The sequence below is a fragment of the Equus quagga genome, chromosome 13 (assembly GCF_021613505.1).
Source record: "Equus quagga isolate Etosha38 chromosome 13, UCLA_HA_Equagga_1.0, whole genome shotgun sequence".
Lineage (NCBI taxonomy): Eukaryota > Metazoa > Chordata > Mammalia > Perissodactyla > Equidae > Equus > Equus quagga.
In genome coordinates, this window is record NC_060279.1 from 83,311,547 (window position 1) to 83,336,131 (window position 24,585).

The 24,585-nt window shown below is 39.9% G+C and overlaps 1 protein-coding gene across 2 annotated transcripts; it reads left to right on the forward strand.

Moving 5' to 3' along the window:
• The first annotated feature begins 1,496 nt into the window (after positions 1-1,496).
• On the forward strand, positions 1,497-19,321 carry ZNF583 (zinc finger protein 583). Of its 2 annotated transcripts, XM_046681602.1 has the most exons (5): positions 1,497-1,777; positions 3,739-3,827; positions 8,897-9,023; positions 9,301-9,399; positions 14,254-19,321. In XM_046681602.1, the coding sequence occupies exons 2-5, from the start codon at positions 3,819-3,821 to the stop codon at positions 15,729-15,731; spliced, it is 1,713 nt and encodes a 570-aa protein (XP_046537558.1). In that variant the 5' UTR covers positions 1,497-1,777; positions 3,739-3,818; the 3' UTR covers positions 15,732-19,321. The 2 variants fall into 2 exon arrangements, with proteins under 2 accessions (XP_046537558.1, XP_046537559.1); XM_046681603.1 differs by lacking the exons at positions 1,497-1,777; positions 3,739-3,827 and having other exon boundaries at positions 8,885-9,023; positions 9,304-9,399; positions 14,254-19,320.
• Positions 19,322-24,585: the final 5,264 nt, after the last annotated feature.

Below are 24,585 nucleotides of genomic sequence, written 5' to 3' on the forward strand. Positions count from 1 at the left end.
TTTGGTGTAAACCTAATTTGGCCTGACCTTGTCTTTCCAAAAGGGCCTGACCATGGCCATTGAGCATGCATTGTATATCTGCTTTAGAGATTCCCTATGGCAAGAACAAAGGCCGTTGAGATAAAGGTTGTAGGGGAAGAAGACATTTCCTCTTCCCAAATGTGGGTTTGTCTGGCTGGAGAACAAATTAAATTCACGTGAGACAGAATAGCGAGAGAAGATTAAACAAAGCTTTATGAGGAACCATGGCCTGGGGCCTTTCTTTCCGAAGGAAGAAAGGGCACCGAAGAAGTGGGGTGCACAGAGTGGTTATATACCCCCAAACAGGATATTTCACATATGATTGAAATGTCCTTCCCACAATAGTCACACGATTGCCCTGTCGGCACAGCGCTTGATGGACACAGCAGGTAGTGGGTCTGCTATCTCAGTGGGCGTAGCAGGAAGCAAGTCTATTGTCTCGAGCTGGGTGGTCACAGGTGAGCGCAGCAATCAGTTCCTAGCCTAAGGAAAGATGCTTAATCCTGAAGAAATGCCAACGTTGGGAGGGGGAGGGAAGTCAGTTACAGGAGGTTACCAGACAAGCACAATAAAATGCAGATTTAAGTCCTTGCCTTTGGCATTAAGAGTTTCTAGAGAGAAGGTCATCTCCTTTCTTCTTCCTGGTACAGAGAGGGAGGCACCTTTACAGATAGAGATTTACCTTACAAATGTAAATGTCTCCTAACAAAGGCAAGCAACTTCTACTTTTCAGTTGCTTTCCTGTCTGCAAAGTAACAAGCCACAAATAATCATCATGCCAAAGAGGCATATCTTGGGGTGGCCAATTCCAGTCCCCACAGTGGAAAGATTCTACTGCACCATAGTCCTCAGATTTTAGCTCAGAATAAACTCACCCAAATTTTCATTTATAGATTGGTTATGGATTATTTTCGTCGACACATGTAACAATTCCCAATATATATCAGTATCCTTTTGTTTTTCTATTGAATTTCTCGCGCCTTAGAATGTCACCTCCGTGGATGGGGATTTTTGTGTGTTCACAGTTGCGTCCCCAGCACATACAACAGTGCCTGGCACACAGTAGGCCGTCAATAAAGGGCAAATGAAAGACAGGATAAGGAGGAGAGAGAAGAAACAGAAAAATAAAGAAAGGAAAGAAATCCAGGGCAACCCGAGCCCCAACCCACACCCGGACCCTCTCCCGCGCGCCCCGCCAGCTCGGTTTTCCCAGTGCCAGGTCCGGAGCCCGCCCAGGCCCGCCCAGGCCCGCCCAGGCCCGCCCACTGCGCGTGCACATCCCAGCCCCGTCGCCTCTGCGCTCCTGGAGCGTGCACCGGCTCTGGGCGCCTTCGGGACGCAAGGCAGCTGCGCCTGCGCAGTCTGAGCCGGCTCGCCTAAGCCCGGGCGAGAACGGGTTGGAGGCGATGGGTCCGGCCGCTTGAGAGGGCCGACGCGGTCCTCGTTCTGGGTCGGAGGGTCAGGGGTTAGGGAGCGTGGCAGAGACGACTCGAAAGGGAGGAGGCGGGAAACGCCTGCCGCCCTGGCGTTCTCGGAGAGCCGTCCCAGGATGCCTCGCGCCGCACCGCGCCCGGCCCCGAACTGCATTTCCCAGCGGCCACTGCGGCCGGCCCCGGCGGCCCGCCCGAGCGCCGCGGCGCCTTTGTGAGTCCACCGGAGGGACCGAGATCGAGGCCCCGCCCCGGCCCGCGGGGCGCTGTGCTCCGGGTCTCCGCCGACCGCGCGGAGCGAGGTGCCGACCGGCAGGGAGGAGGCGGTGAGGAGTCCGCGAGCGGGCGCGCGCCTGGGCCTGCCGGGCTGGAGCGGGCGTGTGAGGGGGCCTGTGACAGCGTGTGAGACCGTGCCACCGTGTGTGACAGCGTTTGAGAACGTGTGAGGGAGTGTGAGACCATGTCACCGTGTGCGGGGCTGTGTGTGAACAGTGTGACCGTGTGCATGGGACTGTGTGACCGTGTGTGAGACCGTGCCACTATGTGTGTGTGAACAGTTTCCCCGTTTGTGTGGGACACGTGTGAGACTGTGTGACAGTGCTTGAGAATGTGTGTGATAGTGTGAGGCCGTTACCATGTGTGACCATCTGTGACAGTGAGTGTGACCGTGTGAAACCGTGGCAGTGTGTGTGGTCATGTGAGACTGCGTGAGATTGTGTGACCTTAGAACCATGTGTGACGCCGTGTATCCCTGAGTGTCATCAAGCCAGTGATTGTGACAGTGTGACTAGGAGTGGTCTTGTGTGACCCATGGTGAGGGGAGGGCGGGCTGCCGTGGGGGACTGTCCACAGGCTGCCAGCGGAGCTGCCGGCGTGAGGGGTTGTGTGGCTTGAGTGGGGGCAGGAGGTTGTGCGCGTGCTTGGGGAGGCCGCGTCGTGGGGGAGACTGAGATGAAGGGGAAAGATGGAGCTTGAGGGGGACAGAGAGGGAGGGAGCGAAGAGGAGGAGCAGGCCAGTGGCTGCCGAACCTGAGCCCTCTCTCGCACAGGTCGGTCTTTTTTTTTTTTAAGATTTTATTTTTTCCTTTTTCTCCCCAAAGCCCCCCCGGTACATAGTTGTATATTCTTCGTTGTGGGTCCTTCTAGTTGTGGCATGTGGGACGCTGCCTCAGGGTCGTTTGATGAGCAGTGCCATGTCCGGGCCCAGGATTCGAACCAACGAAACTCTGGGCCGCCTCGCACAGGTCTTCTGTCCCTCTGCTAGCAAGGAACTGAAGAGGAAAGAGAAAGGGGGGACCTACTGTGTGCTGTTTATGAAAATAAATGACTGAATGACTGACATTTGTCCAGCTGAAGGATGTCCAGGCACTGTGCTAAATGCTTTATGTGGATCATCTCGTGATCCCCCCAGCAATCGATAGGGAGTAGGTCCCATTTCACTGAGGAGGAAACTGAGGTTTGGAGTGGTTCCTTAACTCCAGGGAGGTTGCAGAGCAAATGAGTGGTGGATGGGGTATTTGAGTGCAGGGCTTCTGATCCCCAGACCTAGTGGTTCTTACCACTAAGTTAGGCTCCTTTACTCTCCAAGCCAGTGAGATTTAGTGGAGAATAACTCATGATTAAGGGGTTTCAATGACTGTTCATGCCTAGTTCTCCCCGTCTCTCTCTAAGGAAATTTCTCAGAAAAGTTAAGATTGGTTTTCAGGTGCAGTTTGTTATAAGCCAGGACCAGAAGCAGGATGTCTTGACTCTTTGGTCCAGTGTCCTCTGGACCACATGACCCCTCTGATGCCTACTCTGTAAAGATGCTTTCTATGAGGCATTCACTTTGTAGCTTTCTCTTGTATTTGTAGAAAGGGTGGGGACATATTTCCTTTCAACATCATCATCTGGTAGAAAGACTAAAGTCAGACCTGGATTCCATCTGGACTCAATTACTTACTCCCATGAAGCCTTGGATAATTTCACTGAAGAGCCTTCATGTGTGAAGTGCAAAATAATCCTTACTTGGTAGTGCCATTCTGAAGGGTAAATACTGTTATTGTTTCTAAGTATAAATGAGGAGGTGACTTATGCACAGAAAGTTTATATTGCATTCTCAAGATCTAAAGCACATGAGGAAAAGAACTGTAAATTTAGATAGGAATGACCAATTCAGTGACACTTCTAATCTACTTCTGTGGTGGTGGGGGAGAAGGGCAAAGAGAAGGAAAGGAGGGTTTCTAGGCTGGTGGGCCTGGAGCTGAGGGTGGATCTGGCATTTTATGGTTTCTTTCTCCCTCTCCAGCTCTGTTTTCTCCAGACACTGCCCTTCTCCGAGGAGCCTGAAGGGGGAGGACAGAAGAGCTGTCATAAATTCTTAAAGCCATGTCCAAGGTAAGGAAGCATTTCTTCTGTCTTCCCTGACATGCCTTTTCAGGTTTTATATGAACATTTTGCTTTTCTTCTGAAATTCCCCAGCCTAACAAAATCCCATTCATTCAGTGACCTGGTCCTCGTGTTCTCAGATCCAGTAAAAGGAGGTCCCCAAAAGCCCCGTGAGCCTCCTTTTCTTTTCCTCAGCCACCATTTTCATCTTCATTCAAGAAAGAGTGTAGCACCCCCTCTGGGTTAGGTGTTCCGTCAGGAGCTCTCAAGAGGCAAAAATAGACCCCTTGGTAGGATATGAAAGCCTTCATTGTAGGGACTTGATTCACTGAGGTCAAGGTGTGTGTTCGGATGTGACCACTAGCTTAGAGCTTTTCCACAGACCTGGGTTTGAGAGGAAGGCAAGACGAGGGCTATTGGGTAGTCTTAGTCACAGTACATGACAGGGTCTCTTGCACAAGGTGATTTTGAGGAGAGGGATGTGCTGGGCTTGAGTATTAAAATGTGGGTCAGCGAGGGCAGGGATTTTCTCAGGCACTCTGTGGGCTTTGAAAAGTAGGATTCCATGGAAGTGATGAGGTCCTGTTTTAGGGACATGTTGAGTTAGTGGTGGGCTACAGCCAGGATGTTCTAGGTCATCCAGTTAAGATTACTGGAATTAATATGGAAAAATAGCTGGAAATTTTTTGAAAAAAGGAGAATAATAGGAGGGAGTACTTAAATCTATATTTAAAAAATGGCTACATACATCTATAATAATGAAAACAGTAACTAGGGTGGAATAGGAACCAGAACAAATGAAAAGATCAGCATATAATGTCCTGAAACAAATGCAAATATAAATAAGAGTGGAAAATATTTATTCATTGAATGAACATATAGTTATTAAAGATTTACTGTATACTAAGTGCTGGCAATACTGTGGCAAATAAAAAGACACACTGTCTTTGTCTTCCTGGAATTTAGTGTCTGCTCATTTCTTTATTATATGATACTGTAGAGATGTTATATTAAATCAGTGGAGAAGTGATGGATTATTTATTCATTTAGAAAAAAATTTCTTCCTTATACTTCAAGGTTAAATACATTCTGTAGGTTAAATATAGAAAATAAAACCATACAAACTGTTAGATGAAAATATAGAGAATGGTTGAAAAGAGGAAGATGAGCCGGAAGCAGAAATCAGCCAGAGCAGCACTGTCCAGTAGAACGTCCTGTGAGGATGAAGGGTTCCGTATCTGCACTGTCCACGACGGGAGGACTAGCCACACGTGGCTATGGAGCACTTGTACGTACTAGTGTGACTAAGACTGAATTTTTAATATTAATTGATTTAAATTTAAATAGCCACATGTGGCTAGTAGCTAGTGTATTGGACAGCACAGATCTAGGCTCATAAAATGATAAAGGTAGGAAGAAAACTATGGGTGATCTTGTCCAAGTCATTCATTTTACAGATGAGGAAAAAGAGGCCAAGGGAGGAAAGTGACATATCCACGTCACTAGTGACTGTGTCAGGTGCAGGAAGTTGTAATTGTATGTTGAGGGTCAGTAGCATAGATGACAGCGAGTGATGGTTTGAAGAAGGTGGTAGAAAATAACGAGCCTCTGTGGAGCAGTGTGTCCAGTGTGATGAAGCACAGCATTTCATTCCTTTGCCCAGAACCTTCATGGGCTGCCCATTTTACCTGGAATGAAATCCAGTGTCCTTACCATGTCCAATGAGGCCCCAGGTGGTCCGGCTTCTGGCTATGCCAGACCTTATTTTCTACAAGTTTTTACCAAGCTCTTTCCTGTCTCTGAACTTCTGCATTTCTCCTCCCTCTTTGGTAAGTCTCTTCCCTAGATGATGGCGTGTTGCTCTCCCACTTTATTTAGATTGCTGTTCAAACATTACCTCTTCATTTAGGTTTACCTTGATCATCTTATCTAAAACAAACTCCACTGTCACTCTCAATCACCTTACCTGGTTTTTTGTCATAGTAGTTAACACTGCCCGACATTGTATGACCTTATGTTTAATGTCTTTCTCCTCTATTAGAATATTAACTCCACAAGGGGAGGGGCTATATTTTGTTCACCTTTGTATTCCCAACTCTTAGAACAGTATAGGTAGTAGGCATTCAGTAAATATTTACCAAATTAATGTATGAATAAAAAGGGAATGAATTCCTCGTCTGTGACTGTGACCAGGGAGGCAGCGAGCCCTTCTCTCCTGCCACGAATAGGTAACGGAAGGAGAAAGCAGAGGGAATGACGTGTAGAATAGACAGAGCCCATCAGTCCGACTTGTTTCCAGGACCCACCCAGACCTCCTGAATCACAGTCTCTGGTGGTGGGGCCCAGAAACCACATTTCTGTTGAGTCCCAGGATGATTTTAGTGCACACCTTTTGAGAACCTCTGCCTCTAAAGGTTATATTTAAAGTATGCCTCTTGTAAACAGCATGTAGTTGGTTGGTTGGCTTTTCCCCCCGTGCTCTTAGCTGGGCACTCAGCCCTGTGTACCTTCCATAGGTCCCTGAGTTTCCCCACAAAACGTTGGTTGGTTTTTTAAATCTAGTGTGATAATCTTGGTCTTTCAATTAGTGTTTAGTACACTTTCACTTGATAGAATTACTGATACATCTGTGTTTGTCTACCCCATATTGCAGTTCCTTTTCTACTTACCCCGTCTGTTCTTTGTTCCTTTATTTCTCCTTTTTGCCTTCTTTTGGATAAATTAGATATTTTTTCCTTATTATCTAGTTAATTATACATTATTTTTATTATTCTTTTAGTGGCCACTCTAGGATAACATGTATCCATTACTCATTATGTAATAATCTTTCTTCTTTCTATAATCAGTACTCTTACCACTTCCTGAACAAGACTCCTATAGTGGTTTAACTCCAAGATATTATTAGCAGCTATTTAGTTTACAGTTAGTTTTTTGAGGCACTTAATTTCTTCTTGTATGTCTATGCTTCCATTTTCCTTGTACCTGAAAAACCCCTCTCAGTATTTCTTTGAGTACAGGTCAACACTTTACTCCCAACCTGAATTATTTTTTCATTAGCTCCTATTCTTACTGGGTCAAAATAGTGTAGTTTAAAGTTTTTTCTGAGGTTAAGTAAGTTTGGGAAATCCTCGTCTCAATGGAGAGACAAAATTTCCAGGAATTTATTTTAAGAAGATAATTAGAGACTTTTGCAGCATCATAGTGAAAATTAAGATTCATCTAACTGAAAATAAGCAAGGGGTTAGTAAATAAGCCATGGCATATTTATACCAGGTAATATTATCCGTTCAATATAAGTGATGTTAAATAAATGAATAGGTGTAGACAATCATAGACATGTCTGTGTAAGGAAACATCTGAACAAATATACACTAACTGTAAATTTTGATTGCTTCTAGGACGAAGGTTGACATGGTAAGTAGGTATGGGGCATGGAGGACTTCCAATTCTTGAACTTAAAAAGGCGAAAAATCCACTGAGGGTAGAAATACTAGACATTATTTTCTAAGTTTCTTTAAAGATGACAAAATTATATGAAACTCCTGTTTTATCAAATCAAAATAAATAGAAAAATATTTGAAGGGGGGCCGGCCTGGTGATGTAGTGGCTAAGTTCACGCGCTCTTCTTTGGCGGCCTGGGGTTCGTGGGTTCGGATCCCAGGCACTGACCTACACACCGCTTGTCAAGCCATGCTGAGGCAGCCTCCCACATGCAAGGTAGAGGAAGATTGGCACAGATGTTAGCTGAGGGACAATGTTCCTCACACACATACACACAAAGAAGAGGAGTGACGTTCATATTTGACAAGCACCAAGGCAAGGGCACACACCAGAACTTACCCCAGCTTGGATCGTGGAGGCTGCTGCCATGCTGGGCATTCCCCTCAGCTGCTGGATTTGGGGGAGATCTGGGATGGTCACTAGCAGGGCTCAGTGCAGTAGCTGCTTACCAAACTGTGGTGGTATTTCAATACTTAACAAGTGAGTTCAACTGTTCAGGTTTGTACCATTGAGTGCATCTGTATATCAGCCAGCTCAAGCATAGGCTTTGCTCTGTGACATGCCATACCTAAGAAGCATATACCAAGCCATACAGCAAGCCGTGGTAAGTCTGGAGCAGATTTACCTCGTTAGTAAGAATACCTATTTTGAATTTTTAGGGAGCAGACTAGGTCTTATTCCATGTTATAAAGATCTTTAATTCAACATAGTCATATTTGCGAGCTGTACTGTAACATTAAAAAAACCCTTGCTCATGAAACATGCACAAGTCGGTATGTTCCTCTAGTGAGAGCTGTAGGTATTTTTTGATGCATTTCATTATCACATTTGAAATGTTTACTATTTAATAGTGCCTGAAATTTACTATTGTTTTGTCTCTTAGGTAGCATGATAAGTTACCAGCTGTCTTTGAAACAGTGGGGTTATCAAGGGCTGTTAGATAATCTTTTCTTGACACCAATTGTTCTCTGTTATGACATACATTTGAAGAAGTTATATTTTTGCAAAATCACTGTAAAACTTGTTTACTATTTTTATTAGTTAATTTCAGAAAAATATTATAAGCATCAAATGTATTTTCATATATATATACCCTAATGATATAGCTGAAACACTGACCATTCCATTGTAGAGTTTGGAAAAATGCTTGTTTAGACCACTTATATCTTGTGAGACTTAACTCACTCATGTTCCTGCCTCCTCCTTTCTTCACTGCCCCAGTCCATCGGGATTTTCCGTATTGAGAAATGCTCTAGCATTTAGTATGAATAATATTAATATTTTGCACTTGATTGTTTACAGTCTTCTGTTATTGCTCATTCTCTGTGTTATCTTTTCTTCATCAGTAGAGACTATTTCTGAAATTGTACACTTTCCGTGACAGAATATCAAAACTAAGCACAGAAAAGTCATTGAGCAATTACTTGACATGTATTGCTCAGAACCTAAGGTACTGCCAGAAAATTTCACTATATGAAATATTTCTCTCTAAAAGTATAGACAATTTAACTCTTTAAGCTATGCCCATATGAGGGTAAGAACACTAGTTGAGTAAGAATACGTTTATGTCATTTCAGGATTTGGTGACATTTGGGGATGTGGCTGTCGATTTCTCTCAAGAGGAGTGGCAATGGCTGAACCCTGCTCAGAGGAATTTGTACAGGAAAGTGATGTTGGAGAACTATAGAAGCCTGGTGTCACTGGGTAAGGCAGTCTCCCCATAATGCAGAATCGACATGCAGGGCTGCTCTCCAGCGTAATGTTTGGGAAGCCTCTGATGTACTTCGTTAAATTTCTCTTTGTGCTCCCCAAAATAGGTTGAGAATTGGCAGCCTCATTAGACTATTTCTGCAGCTTCATCCTCCCCATTCTTAGAATACTTCATCTCTTCCTCAACTCCCCTCTATAATATGCCTTCCTGATGACCAGGAACTTGATATGATTTATGGGCTTGGCTAATTACCCTTTTATTTTTTGCAAGCAGGAGTTTCAGTTTCTAAGCCAGATGTGATCTCATTATTGGAGCAAGGAAAAGAGCCCTGGATGGTGAAGAAGGAGGGGACAAGAGGCACATGCCCTGGTGAGTGAGAGAGAACTAGGGAGGTAGAGGCCATGGCAAGGAAAAGCTTAGCTATTCTGAAAGGTTCCAGCTCATAATTAATGTTTCCCGGGTAGCTTTTCTTAAAGGCTCAAGGCCTGGGAAGAAACATTGAGGCGTCTTTAGCATAAGCTCACCAGCCTAATCTCCTTGTATATATTCTTTCACGTTACTGTCTTCTCTGATAACCTTTTCCTATTCTCTGGATCCAAATGTCATAGTATCTCCTTGTCCTTGATTTTTAGTTTTGCACAAGTTGCTCCATCACATTTTTAAAAATCCAGACACAGCAATGCCTGTTTTTTTTCCCTTTTCAGTCACTCATTCCTTTTAGATTAAAGGTTGATTATTTATTCACTTATTCTTTTACCAAGATTCATTGAGTTGCTACTTTGAGAAAGTCATTCTGTTAAATTCTTGGGATTATTCAGGGGTTTAAAAACCATCAAAGGGAAAAAGAAAGCATTTCCAGTTGTATTTTGAAGTCTGGGTAACTGGAAGGTGATACCGTTTAATAGAAACAAGTCAGAAGAAAGAATAGGTTGATAGGGGGAAAGATGGTGAATTTGGCTTGGGACATAAGAAACTTATTTTTGTGAGATGAGGAGATTTCCAAGTGAAGAAATGCAACATGCCATTGGAGGGAGACAGAGGCTCAGAAAAAAAGTCTGATTTAGAGGTGATAGTGTGAATGGATGAGATCACTAGTGTTAAGAGTTTGAGATATAAACCCTGTATTGGGGCCTTTGTGGGGAAGTGTATCTTAGACAACTTTCTCAATGTCCTCTCTGGTAAATGCACTCTCGACAGTTTCAGTCTTGCATTAAATTTTGTAAATTTTTATTTTTCTAGATAATTTTCCTTTGCATTTAGCTTATCAGATTTATTTCCATGATTCTGAGCAAAATAATCTTATAATTATTTTTACTTCTTTTATAGCTATAGTAGTTTCCAATTTTAATTTCTTATTTTGTATAGCTGTTTTTTAAAAAAATTACTCAGTTGCTACTCATTAATCAATTTTCTTTTCTTTTTGAAATCTAGCTTATGGATTTATCTGTTAGTGTTACCATTCTTCTTTTATTCAGTTCTCTATTTTCTGCTTTTCTCTTTACTAAGAGAGATTCTTTCCTTCTAATTTTCTTAGGTTTATTTTGTTCTCCATTTTGCTGAAATGAAAGCTTAATCTATTCATTTCATTCTCTTATTCACTAAAGAAATTAAGGGCTATGAATTTTCCTCTGAATATAGCTTCAGCTGTCTTCCATAGATCCTGATATTAGTGTTTTTGTTATTGCTGTCTTCTAGATAACCTACTTTTTAAAAATTTCCCTTTTAAACAGGAGTTGTTTAAAAGAAAGTTTTCTGGTTTTATTGATTTTGATCAAATTGTTTTATCATATTTGATCATACAATAATTAGTACTAATTCTACTTTCTAACAATTTGAAGATTTTGTATAGCCTAATATATAGTTTGGTATAGGTTCTAAGGTGTAGTCTCTATTTTGAGTGTAAAGAGCTTGTTATATATACTGAGTTTTACCTTTTTATTATGTTATCAAAGTCTGTCTTTAGTTACCTTTCTTGTTTCCGTCTATATTTTTTTCTTAATAACTTTATTAAGGAATTATTTACACATATAGTACATTGCATCCATATGAATTATCCAATGTGATGAGTTCTGACAGTTGTATACACCTGTGAAACCATCTCCACTCCTGGCTCCAAATATTTAATCTAATCTTTGTCATTTTAGATTAGTTTGCATCTAAACGAAATGGAATCATATAGTATATATTCTGTTATGTCTGGCTTATTTTGTTCACCATAATGATTTTGAAAATCATCCATATTGTTGCCCATGTATGAATAGTTTATTCCTTTTATTGCTGAGTAGTGTAGTGTGTAGATATTCCACATTTTTTTTTTCCATTCTCCTACTGGTGACATTTGGGTTGTTTCCAGTTTTTGGCTATTATAAATAAAGCTGCTATGATGCTCTCAGGTACAGGACTTTGTGTGGACATATGTTTTCATTTCTCTCAGGTAAATATCTAAAAGTAGAAAAACTAAGTCATGTGGTAGGACTATTTTTAACTTGTTAAGAAACTGCCAAATAGTTTTCCAAAGTGACTGTATCATTGCATCACCACCAGTAATATATGAGAGTTCTAGTTGCTCTACATCCTCATCATATCTGGGTATTGTCACTATTTTTAATTTTATTCATTCTAATGGTTGTGTTGTGGTATTTCATTGTGGTTTTAATATGCATTTCTCTGATGACTAATAATATTGAGCATCTTTTCATGTGCTTATTGGCCATTCATATATCTTTTGTTAAGTGTTTGTTCAAATCTTTTGCCCATGTTTTATTGGGTTATTTTTCTTATTATTGAATTGTAAGAGTTCTTTTTATAGTCTTAATACAAGTCCTTTGTCATTTGTATGTATTGGGATATATGTATGCCAGTTGTGGCGTGTTCCTACTGCTGTTTTTTGAACATCCAACGTTTTCAACTTTTGTAAAGTTCTAATTTATTAATTTGTCTTGGTTGGAGCTTTTTGTATCATATCTAAGAAATTCTTGCTATCCCCAGGTCACAAAGATTTTTTTCTAGATTTTCTCCTATGAATTTTATAATTTCAGCTTTTACATTTTGATACATGATCCACTGAGCTAATTTTTGTATCTTGTGTGAGGTAGAGGTTGAGGACTTTTTTTTTCCCATTTGGATATACAGTTGCTCCAGTGCCCTTTGTTGAAAATCAGTTGACCATATTATGCCTGGGTCTAGTTCTGAACTCTATTCTGTTGATCTAGATGTCTGTCCTTTCACCAATACCCTACTGTCTTGATTACTGTACGTTTATAATAAGTTTTGATATCAGATATTCCAATTTGTAAAATCACTTTGACTGTCTTAGGTCATTTGTGTTTCCATATAAATTTTAGAATAAAGTTGGGAATTTCTACCCAAAAAGCCTGCTGAGATTTTGATTGAGATTATGTTGAATCTATACATGAGTTTTGCCAGAACCGACATCCTAACATCATTGAATTTTCCAGTTCATAAATATAGCTTATTTAGCCATTTATTACAGTCTTCTTTAATTTCTCTTAGCAATGTTCTGTAGTATTGTGTAGTGGTCTTATATATCTAACAAATTTTTTTCTTTTTTTTTTTTTGCTGTGGAACATTGGCCCTGAGCCAACATCTGTTGCCAATCTTCCTCTTTTAGCTTGAGGAACATTCCCCCTGAGCTAACATCTGTCTCAGTACTCCTCTATTTTGCATGTAGGTCGCCACCACAGCATGGCCACTGAAAAGTGGTGTAGGTCTGACCTGGGAACCAAACCTGGGCTGCTGAAGTGGAGCGCACTGAATTTAACCACTTGGCCACAGGGCAGGCACCTTCCCCGTGTCTTTTATGGGGTTTTTTTGATGCTATTATAAATAGAATTCTTAAACGTTCCATTTTCCAATTGTTTGCTGCTAGGATGCGAACATGTAAATTAATTTTTATATTAGCTTTATATCTTATGACCTTGCTAGATTTATTTTGTTGTCATTCTAGTAGTTTTTTTGTGGGTTAAGATTTTTTGCATAGACAATCATGTTATCTGCAAATATAGTTTTATTTCTTCCTTTTTGATCCTTATGCCTTCTTTTTCTTGATTTATTGCAATAGCTAGGATCTCCTGTACAATGTTGAAGAAAATTGGTAAGAGCAGATATATTTGCATTTTTCTGAGTCTTAAGGGAAAATGTGTTCAGTCTTTCACCATTATGATGTTACAGGTTTTTCTTAGATGTCCTTTATCAGTTTGAGGAAGTTCCTTTCTATTCCTGGTTTGCTGAGAGTTTTTATAATAAACAGATGTTGAATTCAGTCAAATACTGTTTCGACTTCTATTGAAATGATCATATGATTTTCCATCTTTAATCTGTTAATGTGGTCAATTATACTGATTGATTTTCACATATTAAACAAATCTTGCATTCCTGGGATAAACTCTACTTGGTCATGATTATGCTTTCATGTTTCCTGGATTTGATTTGCTATAATTTTATTAAAGATTTTACATTTATGTTCATGTGCCACATTGGCTTTGTAAAGCATGATAGGAATTTTAGTTTTATTATAAATGTGGTGAGAAACCATTGGAAAGTCTTGAGCAAAACAGGTGATTTGATTTGGGAATGTAAAGGGGAAGGAAAATTAAGTCCAGTGTGGGTTAATAAAATCAAGCAATTTGATACAAAATTACTTCTGTACAAAGGCACCATAGCTTTGTGATCAGTTGAAAATTTACATTTGGTTGGAATGTATCACCAAGAAAATTATATCCAGGAAGACATTTTTCAGGCTGCAGAAGTTTAACCATAGACTTTCATGTACAACCTAAGGCAACTAATAGTACCTGGTGTGTCTTTGGGTCTGGTGATCTTATGGAGGTTTTTTAGCCACGATGACATTATGAAATTGGTTTTTTAAAGATGATGAACTTAGCTTGAATGCAGGATAATCTGAGGCAGGACAGGAAGGGTGTTTGGAGACTGTTATATTATTATAGATAGAAAATGATGATTGTGATTTTAGATGACTTTTAAAAATTTTTCTGATATTCACCTTACTAGTTAAGTATGATTAATTTATTTCCTTAATCAACTTTCTTTAATTCTCATTCTTAATATATCTCATACTTTTTAGATTTTATTTAACAGCAGTTAACTCCTCCAACTTGTTATATATTTTATTCACGAATTTTTGTTTTAGAAGTTCTCTAATGCATAAATACAAAAGACATTTGTTTTCTTGATATCTTTTAGATTGGGAGTATGCACTTAAAAACAATGAATTTTCATCAGAGCAAGTTATTTATGAAGAATCATCCAGAGTAGCAACAATGGGAAGAAGCGATCTTAGTTATAGCCTTGACTGCACCAGTTGGAGAGAAGACTGTAAAAGTGAGGACTGGTTTAAGAAACAGTCGGGAAGTCAGAAGGTACATTCTAGCCAACTGATGATCACTCATAAAAGTATGCCCTCTAAAAATCCAAGTACTGAATACACTAAGTCCTGGCAAACTTTCCATCAGGATGCAATATTTGCTATAAAACAGAGTTTTCCCACCAAAGAAAGAGTACGTAAGCATGAGCCACAAAAGAGAAGTTACCAAAAAAAACCTGTTCAAATGAAACATAAGAAAGTCTATGTAGAAAAGAAACTTTTGAAATGTAATGAATGTGAGAAAGTTTTCAACCAGAGCTCATCTCTTACTCTTCATCAGAGAATTCACACTGGAGAGAAACCCTACGCATGTGTTGAATGTGGGAAAACCTTCAGCCAGAGTGCGAACCTAGCTCAACATAAGAGAATACATACTGGAGAGAAACCTTATGAATGTAAAGAATGTAGGAAAGCCTTCAGCCAGAATGCACACCTTGCTCAACATCAGAGAGTTCATACTGGAGAGAAACCTTATCAGTGTAAAGAATGTAAAAAAGCCTTCAGCCAGATTGCACACTTGACTCAACATCAGAGAGTTCATACTGGAGAGAGACCTTTCGAATGTATTGAATGTGGAAAGGCCTTTAGTAATGGTTCATTTCTTGCCCAACATCAGAGAATTCATACAGGAGAGAAACCTTATGTATGTAACGTGTGTGCAAAAGCCTTTAGCCATCGTGGATACCTAATTGTACATCAGAGAATTCATACTGGAGAGAGACCCTATGAATGTAAAGAATGCAGGAAAGCCTTCAGCCAATATGCACACCTTGCTCAACATCAGAGAGTTCATACTGGAGAAAAACCTTATGAATGTAAAGTATGTAGGAAAGCCTTCAGCCAGATTGCATACCTTGATCAACATCAGAGGGTTCATACTGGAGAGAAACCCTATGAATGTACTGAATGTGGGAAAGCCTTTAGCAATAGTTCATCGCTTGCACAACATCAGAGAAGTCATACTGGAGAAAAACCTTATATGTGTAAGGAATGTAGGAAAACATTCAGCCAGAATGCAGGCCTTGCTCAACATCAGCGAATTCATACTGGAGAGAAACCTTATGCATGCAATGTTTGTGGGAAAGCCTTTAGCTATAGTGGATCTCTTACTCTACATCAAAGAATTCATACTGGAGAGAGACCCTATGAATGTAAGGATTGCAGGAAATCTTTCAGGCAGCGTGCACACCTTGCTCATCATGAGAGAATTCATACTATGGAGTCATTCTTGACTCTTTCCTCTCCCTCACCCTCCATGTCCAGTCAGTTGCCAAGACCTCTAGGTTTTATCTCCTAAATATGCCTTGAATCTGACTCCTTTAATCCATTTCCATCATCTTTGTCCAATACACAGTAATCTATTTGACATGGACTATGGAAATAGCTTTCTAACTGTTCTCCCTGTATTTATCATTTCCTTTGTCAATTGTCCACATTGCTTGTATTTAAAAGCAGTTTGTGCATATCACTTCTCCCTCATTAAAACCCCTCACTGGCATCCCACAGTTGTTAGGTTAAAGCACACATTCCTCAAAATAGCCTAGAAGTTTCTCCAAACCCCCAATACTTTGTTCCAGTCTACCTTCCAAAGCCCTATCTCATGTCAGTATCCATCTCATTCTTTAGATACTTATCCAGAATTAAGAACTCATATTCCAGCATCAAATACATCTGGATTCCAATCCTTATTCTTCCATTTCCTAGCCCTCTAATTTTGGAGAACATTTTGTCCGTTGTAAGCTTTAGTCTTATTTATATTATGGGAATAATAATGGTACTACCTCAAAAGTTAATGGGAGGATTAAATGAGATAATGCATGTAAATTGCTCAGCAGAGTGCCTAGCATAAAGTAATCACTCAATAAACATTAATGTAAGATGAAAAGATACTGTGGTATACAAAGAAGACCTGATCATCTCAGCAATGATCAGCTGAGAAATAACAAGCAGCAGCTCAAGACTCAAGAGATTGTAAATAATTTTGATTAAGAACAGTAGTCACTGTTCTAAAGATGGGTGACAAGGGTATCTAATACAGTAGGATGATACAGAGTAAGATGGTAGCTTCTATTTCAGCCTGAATATATAGGATATGACTTTGTTGGTAAGAAAAACTAACTTCATTACATATTCAACAGTTCTAAAGTAGCCAGATTTTAAAAATCACTTGTAATAAGATAAGTAGAATTTATTGAGGTGTAATCATTTACATTGAAACAAATGTGAAATGGATATTAAAAAAGACAGAAAACTTAAAATGATCGACAACCAAAGAAGAATAGAAAATAAAGTGTAAGTTTGAACTCCCCTCTCCAAATTCCAGGTGGATGAGTGTATTAAACCTATGTCTATTTAAATAAAATATTTATAGAATAACCATATTCTATTTAAAACAGAAAAAGTTGTTAAGCTTCTAAGCTGTAATTCCAAAACTAGAGAGGAAAAGAAATTACAGGTCAGTACTCAAACTGGCTGCCCACAAACATGTTTGGTTTGGTATACATCAAATTTAAAATGAACGTGAATCCCTTTAGGTGAGCATCTGTTTTCCAGTTCTCCACAGTTCAAACCACTCCCTGTTCCCTGACATGTAACATGTTTTACATTTTGTATTGTTTCCTGACTCCTGAAGGCTTTGAGAATGCAATCAGTGCAGTAACCAATGCACATATGAATATAGGTACAAACAAAATGAAAGTTTAATGGAGGATGAAAAGGAAGACTTGAATAGACATTTCATCCTTCTGTAGGGGAAGACTCAGTATTATACAGATGTTAGCAGGCCCCAAATTAACCTACAAACTCTTTGTACGTAACAAAATCCTAAAAAGAATTTTCTAAGGTTTGAAATACTGTGTGAACATACACAAATATACATTCCTATAGATACACACACAAGGAAAATGTGCTGTTTCATATCAGTGGCTTAATAGTATTGGTAAAATTAATTCTGCTCTGTACAAAAACAATCCCCTCATTCTTTTTCCAAATGTGAAACGGTTATTAGAGGACACTGTAACACACTTTGTAATCACAGAGTGAGAACAACCTTCCTAAACATGACATGAGATCCAGAAGCAAAACACATAAAGATTCTAGGTTTGACTGTGTAAGACCTCTATTAAGTTTTTATATAGTCAACAACAGTATAAAGAAAAGGTTTTTAAACATCAGAATTGGAGAAAATTATTACATATGTAACTTATGAAATCCATATCCTCAGGATAAAAGTGCTCCTCGAAATCACTCAGAAAATGATACTTCTCCCCCAATGGGTAAAGGATATAAAGAGGCAGCAAATGACTGATGAACATGTAGTAAGTACTGAGTCTCATTGGGATCACAAGAAATACAAGCTAAACCAATGAACTACCCATTTTTCAATATCACATTGATAAGTGTGCAGTGCAAAAGCACAGGAAAGGAGATACTTGTATGCACTGACGTGAGGGAGTATGAATTTGTAAAACCTTTTTTTTTTTTTCTGCTTTATCTCCCCAAACCCTCCCTGTACACAGTTGTATATCTTAGTTGCATGTCCTTCTAGTTGTGGGATGTGGGATGCCGCCTCAACGTGGCCTGACGAGCAGTGCCATGTCCGCTCCCAGGATCTGAACCCTGGGCCGCCGCAGCGGAGGGCACAAACTTAACCACTTGGCCATGGAGCCGGCCCCTGTAAAACCTTTCTGAAGGCAACTTGTCAGTATCAATTTTCACTGGGAAAACCGAGATTTCCTTTTGCAGTTAACAAGCACATGTTTATCTTCCCTCTATATCCCATTAAGCAGATAATGTAAAAGGTAGCAAAGAAAAAGCACATAAGAAAGGGCCATCAGTGCATGAAAGAGTTAAATTTTGTAAAAGACAAAAGGGAGAAGAGTATTGATTCATGAAATGTAGCAGAAGCAGCTCTACCTGAAATGTTTGAATGTTAGGGATTTCAGTAATGGGAGCCAATCTGCCCAAAAAATTCCTAGAGAAGTTCAGGCTTCGAAGTGGCTTATGTAGAGGCTGTGGGTAATGAGACATGATGACAAGACTGTTAAATGCTTTTCTAGGTGAAAGTTATGTTAGCACCCCCTGCTAACAGCCTCCCCACTCCACTATCTCTTCTATAAGTAAATTTAATGTGACCCTTACACCATTCACAAAAATGAATTCCAGTTTAATAAAATCCTAAATGTTAAAGTAAATAAGTAAAAGCATTAGAAGAAAATACAGTAGGGATATGTTTGTGACTGTGGTGTTGGACATATCTTACTAAAATAGACAAAAATAAAAGCCAAAAGGAAAAGCTTAATGAAGCTGATTATATTAAAAGTTAGCATGCTTTTAAACAAAGTTAAAAGCAAAAGGATGAAAATATTTGTAATACAAAGGGGAAGACGTAAGAATACCTATAAATAAGTACAGAACACTAACGGAGTATGAAAATGGACAAAGGTTGAGAATGGGCAAATAAAAGAATATAGATTGCCAATAAATATGAGTCCTTGTGTAACATTGCTAGTGTTAAGAGCTGCAAATTTAAATAATGTAATATCAAATTTGGCAGCTGCGGAGAAATGAGTACCCTCTTCACTGCCACTTTGGAGGCAGTGAAATTTTCTAAATGTTCACTATAACCCCTTTGGAGGGGAATATGGTTGGAACATCTAATGCTGAAATAATCTAAATTCTCATCAACAGAGTCATGACTAGAAATACTGCTGGAGCAGCAGTTTAAAAGAATGGACTGATAATATTGATGTCACTAAAAGACATTGAAAAAGCAAATTTTGCAGAATAATAGAGTATTAGATATTTAAAATATAGTTCTAATACATTTATATAAGTATGAAAATGCTTAAAGTTCTGAACAGACACATCTGACCCCTAAGTGTTTCTTCTGGGGAGGGGAGTGGGATTGGATATTCTGGGTGAGAGGGGATTTAGGGGCTGGCCCCGTGGCATAGTGGTTAAGTTCAGTGCACTCCACTTTGGCAGGCTGGGTTGGCAGGTTCAGATCCCAGGTGCAGACCTACACTGCTCATCAGCCACACTCTGGTGGCAACCCACATACAAAGTGGAGGACTGGCACAGATGCTGGCTCAGGGCTAATCTTCCTCAAACAAACAAACAAAAAAGAAGATTGGCAATAGATGTTAGCTCTGGGCTGGTCTTCCTCAGCAAAAAAAAAAAAGAAAGAAAAAAGAGGGATTTAGTGTTATCTCTAACATTGGAAGTTTAAACAAGAATGTAACAATACAATTTAAAAATTTTAAACTATGGGGGCTGGCCCCGTGGCCGAGTGGTTAAGTTCGCGCGCTCCGCTGCAGGCGGCCCAGTGTTTCGTTAGTTTGAATCCTGGGCGCGGACATGGCACTGCTCATCAGACCACGCTGAGGCAGCGTCCCACATGCCACAACTAGAAGAACCCACAACGAAGAATACACAACTATGTACCGGGGGGCTTTGGGGAGAAAAAGGAAAAAATAAAATATTTAAAAAAAAAAATTTTAAACTATGAAAAATTGAATGAACTTATGAAGAACTAAGTTGGTGGCCTAAATTGAAACCTTCGTGGAATTTGGAGATTCATTGACTCACCAGCCCTTCCCATGCATACAGAGATCCCAGTAACCCTTCCCTTTCAGGGAAACAGATCTACAGGGAAAATATCCAAAGAGGCCCCTGCTATCTACCTAGGATAGTCAAACCATATCATTCATAAATGTGAACAGAGAGCTAAGGATCATCACATATCAAAAAAACTATCAGCATAATAAAGACTGAGAGACAGAATAAACCCACAGTGGGGAAGTTATGTAATAAGAGAAGGAAACAAAGTTTATGGTAGCCTGAGATTTGGATAGATGTTGCACTTTTAAAACAAATATGGGAAGCTACCCAAAAAGAGAAGTAGATAAGACAGAACTCCTAAGGAGGAAAAGATATTGCTGTAATAAACTTAATATAAGGTTTGAAAGAAAACTAAGGAAACCCTCCAAGGTCATAAATTAAAACAAGAGACAAAAAGAAACATGGAAGTTTAGAAGGTCCAACATCCAACTAATAGAAGTTCCAGAAAGAAACTAACAGAGAAAATATAACAGGATGTATCAAATAAATGATTAAGACTCCTAAACTAAAGAAAGTTAGGTTCAGCTTGGAATGGCTCACTGAATGTGGGGCAGGGTGAACAGGCAAAAACCACAACTACAATAGAAAAAAAGACATCTAGAAACATGCTTGTGAAATTCCAGAATACTAAAGATGAGACCATTCTGGAAACTTTCAAAACATCTAAATGTCACCTATAGATCAAGATAGTTTTAGCCCTCCCTCTCACGAACAATATAAGATGAAATACAGAACAGCAACTTCCAAGTTATGAGGTTAAAATTACTTTGAATCTAGAAGCCTTTACCAAAACAATAAAACATGAGGCCAAATGTTGATCATTTGTATATTCAGTTTATTTCAGTTTACTCCCACTTGTCCCTTATTGGGGTTTTAAAGGATTAGCTTTGGCAAAATTTAGATGGAAAAGGAAGAAGAAGGCAGCAGGAAATCCTTCAATAAATAGTGGATCTAACCTCGGCAAGTGGTGTTAAGGATGATGGCGATGACCATTCTGCAAAAATCAGACCAAATTACTGGTAGGTTAGGAATCCAGGGAGTCAGTGAAGAAAACCTTCAGGCAGAATGGAATCGGTTACATTAAACAGAATGCAATTAGAAGATGTCAGCAATATGATGAAGACAGAAGTTTGCTCTTAAGGAAAGAGGAAGATAAGGCAATTGGCTCTAGGAAAAACAAAGCAGCCATACCAGACATCATGGACCTCATATAAAGCAAGTCCCCATAAAATGTGACATGATTTTGTAAAATAACTAGAATATAAAGAAAGAAAATCCATTTGACTGATATCAGGAATAGACTCCTTTAAGTGGGTAACTGGGATCATAATATTAGACCTGTAGAGAAGGAAATGTAATCTACACACACTGCTTGGCTCTGACTCTTCAGAGAGTAATATATATATGGTGATAATGATCTAATACTATTTTTTTTGCAACTTTAAAATATACAGACAGAGCTGAAGCCTCTCTGTTTCTGTATGCGTAGAGATCTAATATGTCCTTAATAATGTAAAAGGCAGAATATAGCAGATAGATTGGATGGTGGAAGGTTGACAGGGAAATGAGAGATTGAAGCAAGGATGAGGGGCAATATTCTCGTTGTACATAGATGGGATTCAAGAGATCTGCCTAAAGTCGATACAAGAAGAAAGAGAGGTTAGCTATATTTCAAGTTAAAACACATTAGAGGAGCTAATACATAACTCACTTTGTGGAATGAGTTAAGTGCTTATTTTTCATAAAAAACTTATAAAGAGTATATAAAGTTGGTAAATGGAGAAACAGCAACTGTAATGAGGATTCTGACAAACTCAATTCACATTAGCTTAGGAGAAAGGTACTTAGCTCCTGTAAATGAAAGGTGTAGAGGTGTGTGGTACAGCCTCAGGCGGGCTGGACTGAAGTGCTCAGACTCAGCAGAGATTAGCAGCTCACAGCTCCGCTTTCAGTTGTTTCATTCTCTGGCAGGCTCTGTCTCTTGAAAGGAAAACCATGGCATCTGATGATATTAGATTTAAAAGGTCCTTAGAGTTTTTAATTTCAAAAGAAAGGTAATCTCTCTCTTAGCCTCCGTGTCAATCCCTGGGGGGAGACTATACCGTGTTCCAGTTTACGCCACGTGTCTACTCTGGACCAATCGCTGGGTCCATGGTGTGGGGTATTCTGGTTAGTCTGGGTCAAGTGCACCCTGGGTCAGTGTCTGCAGGGGGAATGGATCACTGGATTGACTAGTTCACAAAATTCTCATGGAATGGGGACAGGGTGGAGGGAGGTTGAGAATCAGTTTTCATAAAGAAAAATTGACCTGAACTGGCATGAGGGCATTTATTGATTCACTAAATATGTGAATATTCATATCTTTTGCTGGAGAAATACTGTGTTTGATTAGGGGATGCTGCCTCAGAGCCTGCAGCACAGGCACATTAAATGTCCGTGGGTCAAGTGGACTCAGTACACAGTAGCTTGTAACTAAGTTATCTTGCCAGTAATCTCGACATGGCTGATGCTGGACAAGGTAACTCCGGCAAGAAGCTAGGGTTTGGGTGACAAGTGGTTGAGCCTCACCTGGACCGTTCATGCCAGGAGACTTCAGGGGAGTTCCTTTTAAAGCCCGACAAAGAAGGCTTCCTTCACAGAAGGTGTCAGATAGAGACAACCAACAGAAAGTGGGGCTGTTTACATAAAGGAAAGCAGATCTGTCTACAAAGAGGGTTGCGTTCAAGTCAGGAAACTTCATTTTCCCCCACCCTTCTCCTGGTCTCCACAGAAGAGTGGCAGATTGGTGCACAGTCAAAGGAGGCAAATTCTAATGTATGTATGAGGAGCCATTAGAAATATTTACTAACTTCTGAATTTAAAGTGGGGGAACCGAGATGTCTCTGTTTCTCCTTTCTGAAACCAAGTTAAAGCAACAAGAAGAGTAAGAAATAGACATGGAAGCTCTATCTTTGATAAAATGAAGAAAAAGCTATAATTCTGAGCCTCAAAATCTACAAGGAAATGCTGCTAAATGTGATGAGAATCCTGGGAGAGGAAACTGATGCTGCACTGAAGAGCAGAAAATTCCTCCAAAGCAGCGGCATATCTGAAAGGCCAAAGGCAAAGTCACCTCGATTGGAGCCACAGCATTACTTTGGAAAGTCTGGCTTTAGAAGCCTACCTAAACTCTGTTCACCATCATGAGTGGCAGAGGCAGGGAGCCGAAGAGTACAAGGAGGAAACACATGGGCTTTGAAAAGGTGATTTATCCTGAGACAGAGGAGAGGGAAACTGCCAATGATGTGCAGGACTGCGAGATAAAGGCTAAATCCTTGCTACTCAAAGTGTGGGCCACAGAGCAGCATCAGCATCACTTGACAATTTGATAGAACGGATCTTGGGCCCTAACCCAGGCCTAGTAATTCAGAAGGTGCAGCTTTCTAAGACCCTCAGGTGATCTGAATACACAGCAACGTTTGAGAAATCACTGGACTAAAATTTCCCGCTACTCTGGAGCACTGCCCTTTGATACACAGCTAGATCAGGAAGAGCTCTACTCATTTAAAAATTGAAAAGTCCGGCCTTTTAGAGATCCTCAGGAAGAATGGTAGACTCAGATGTACAGAAGTTCCTTGTACCAAAACTGAACAAAATGAAAAAAATATAGAATATGCTAAGCATCAGTGAAAGAGGAAAGGGATACTGCTTCATATCACACACTATGAAAAGTATAATACGAAACAACAGTTAGGGCCACACTAAAATAACATGCTGGATCTTTGGCACTCTCTGCCCTCTGATGAGAGCGACATAATGGAGAAAAGGTAGGCAGGAGAAATTCTGAATACCTTCCCTACTAGATCCCAACTTGGTAGGCAAACACTGGACAAAGGTACATAAATTCCTCCAAGAATCCTTCTTCATTCTAGACAGATAGTAGTTTGAATAGTGAAGTCAAGTTGGCAATATCTACTAAAATATGCCTTATCTTTTGATCCGGCAATTTATCCTCCAAAAATATCGGTAAAACTTTTCAAAAGCATATGTCTAAGAATGTTAATGGCAGCACTATTTTTAAAAATAAAAAATAAATCCTAGATCCATAAGCGGTCCCTGCCCTGGCTAAATGCTTCTGGTGAAGGTGGGATTATAGGGAATAGTTTACCCTTCCATCAGAAACACTGAAAAACTGGACGAAATATGTGAAACCTGGTGCTCAAGACACTAGACATCAGGCAACGAAACAGAGATCCCTGAGAAATGGGGAACCAATGAGGTGAGCACTAGGACATCCCCAGATAACTGAGTAGGGTTTCCAGGCTGTGGGCTCCCTGAGCTGAGGAGATGGAGCTGGGAGTCAGGGAGATCGAGGTGGCTAAAGTTCACAGGATGAAGTGCCTGAGACCTCTTAGAGAGAGAAAAAAAACCCCCAGACATCTGCAGAATTTTTATCTGAATTTTACCTGAGTAAAAACTCTAATTTCTACCAGAATACTGATCAGAACATGCATGTAAGGAAATTACCTGAAGCTGGGGAAAGAATCAAT

Bases quoted from the DNA above. Each gene is read 5' to 3' on its own strand.
- ZNF583 (XM_046681602.1), top strand. The intron at 9,024-9,300 runs GTAAGGCAGTCT...ATTTTTTGCAAG, and splicing joins TAGAAGCCTGGTGTCACTGG to CAGGAGTTTCAGTTTCTAAG. The intron at 9,400-14,253 runs GTGAGTGAGAGA...GATATCTTTTAG, and splicing joins GACAAGAGGCACATGCCCTG to ATTGGGAGTATGCACTTAAA.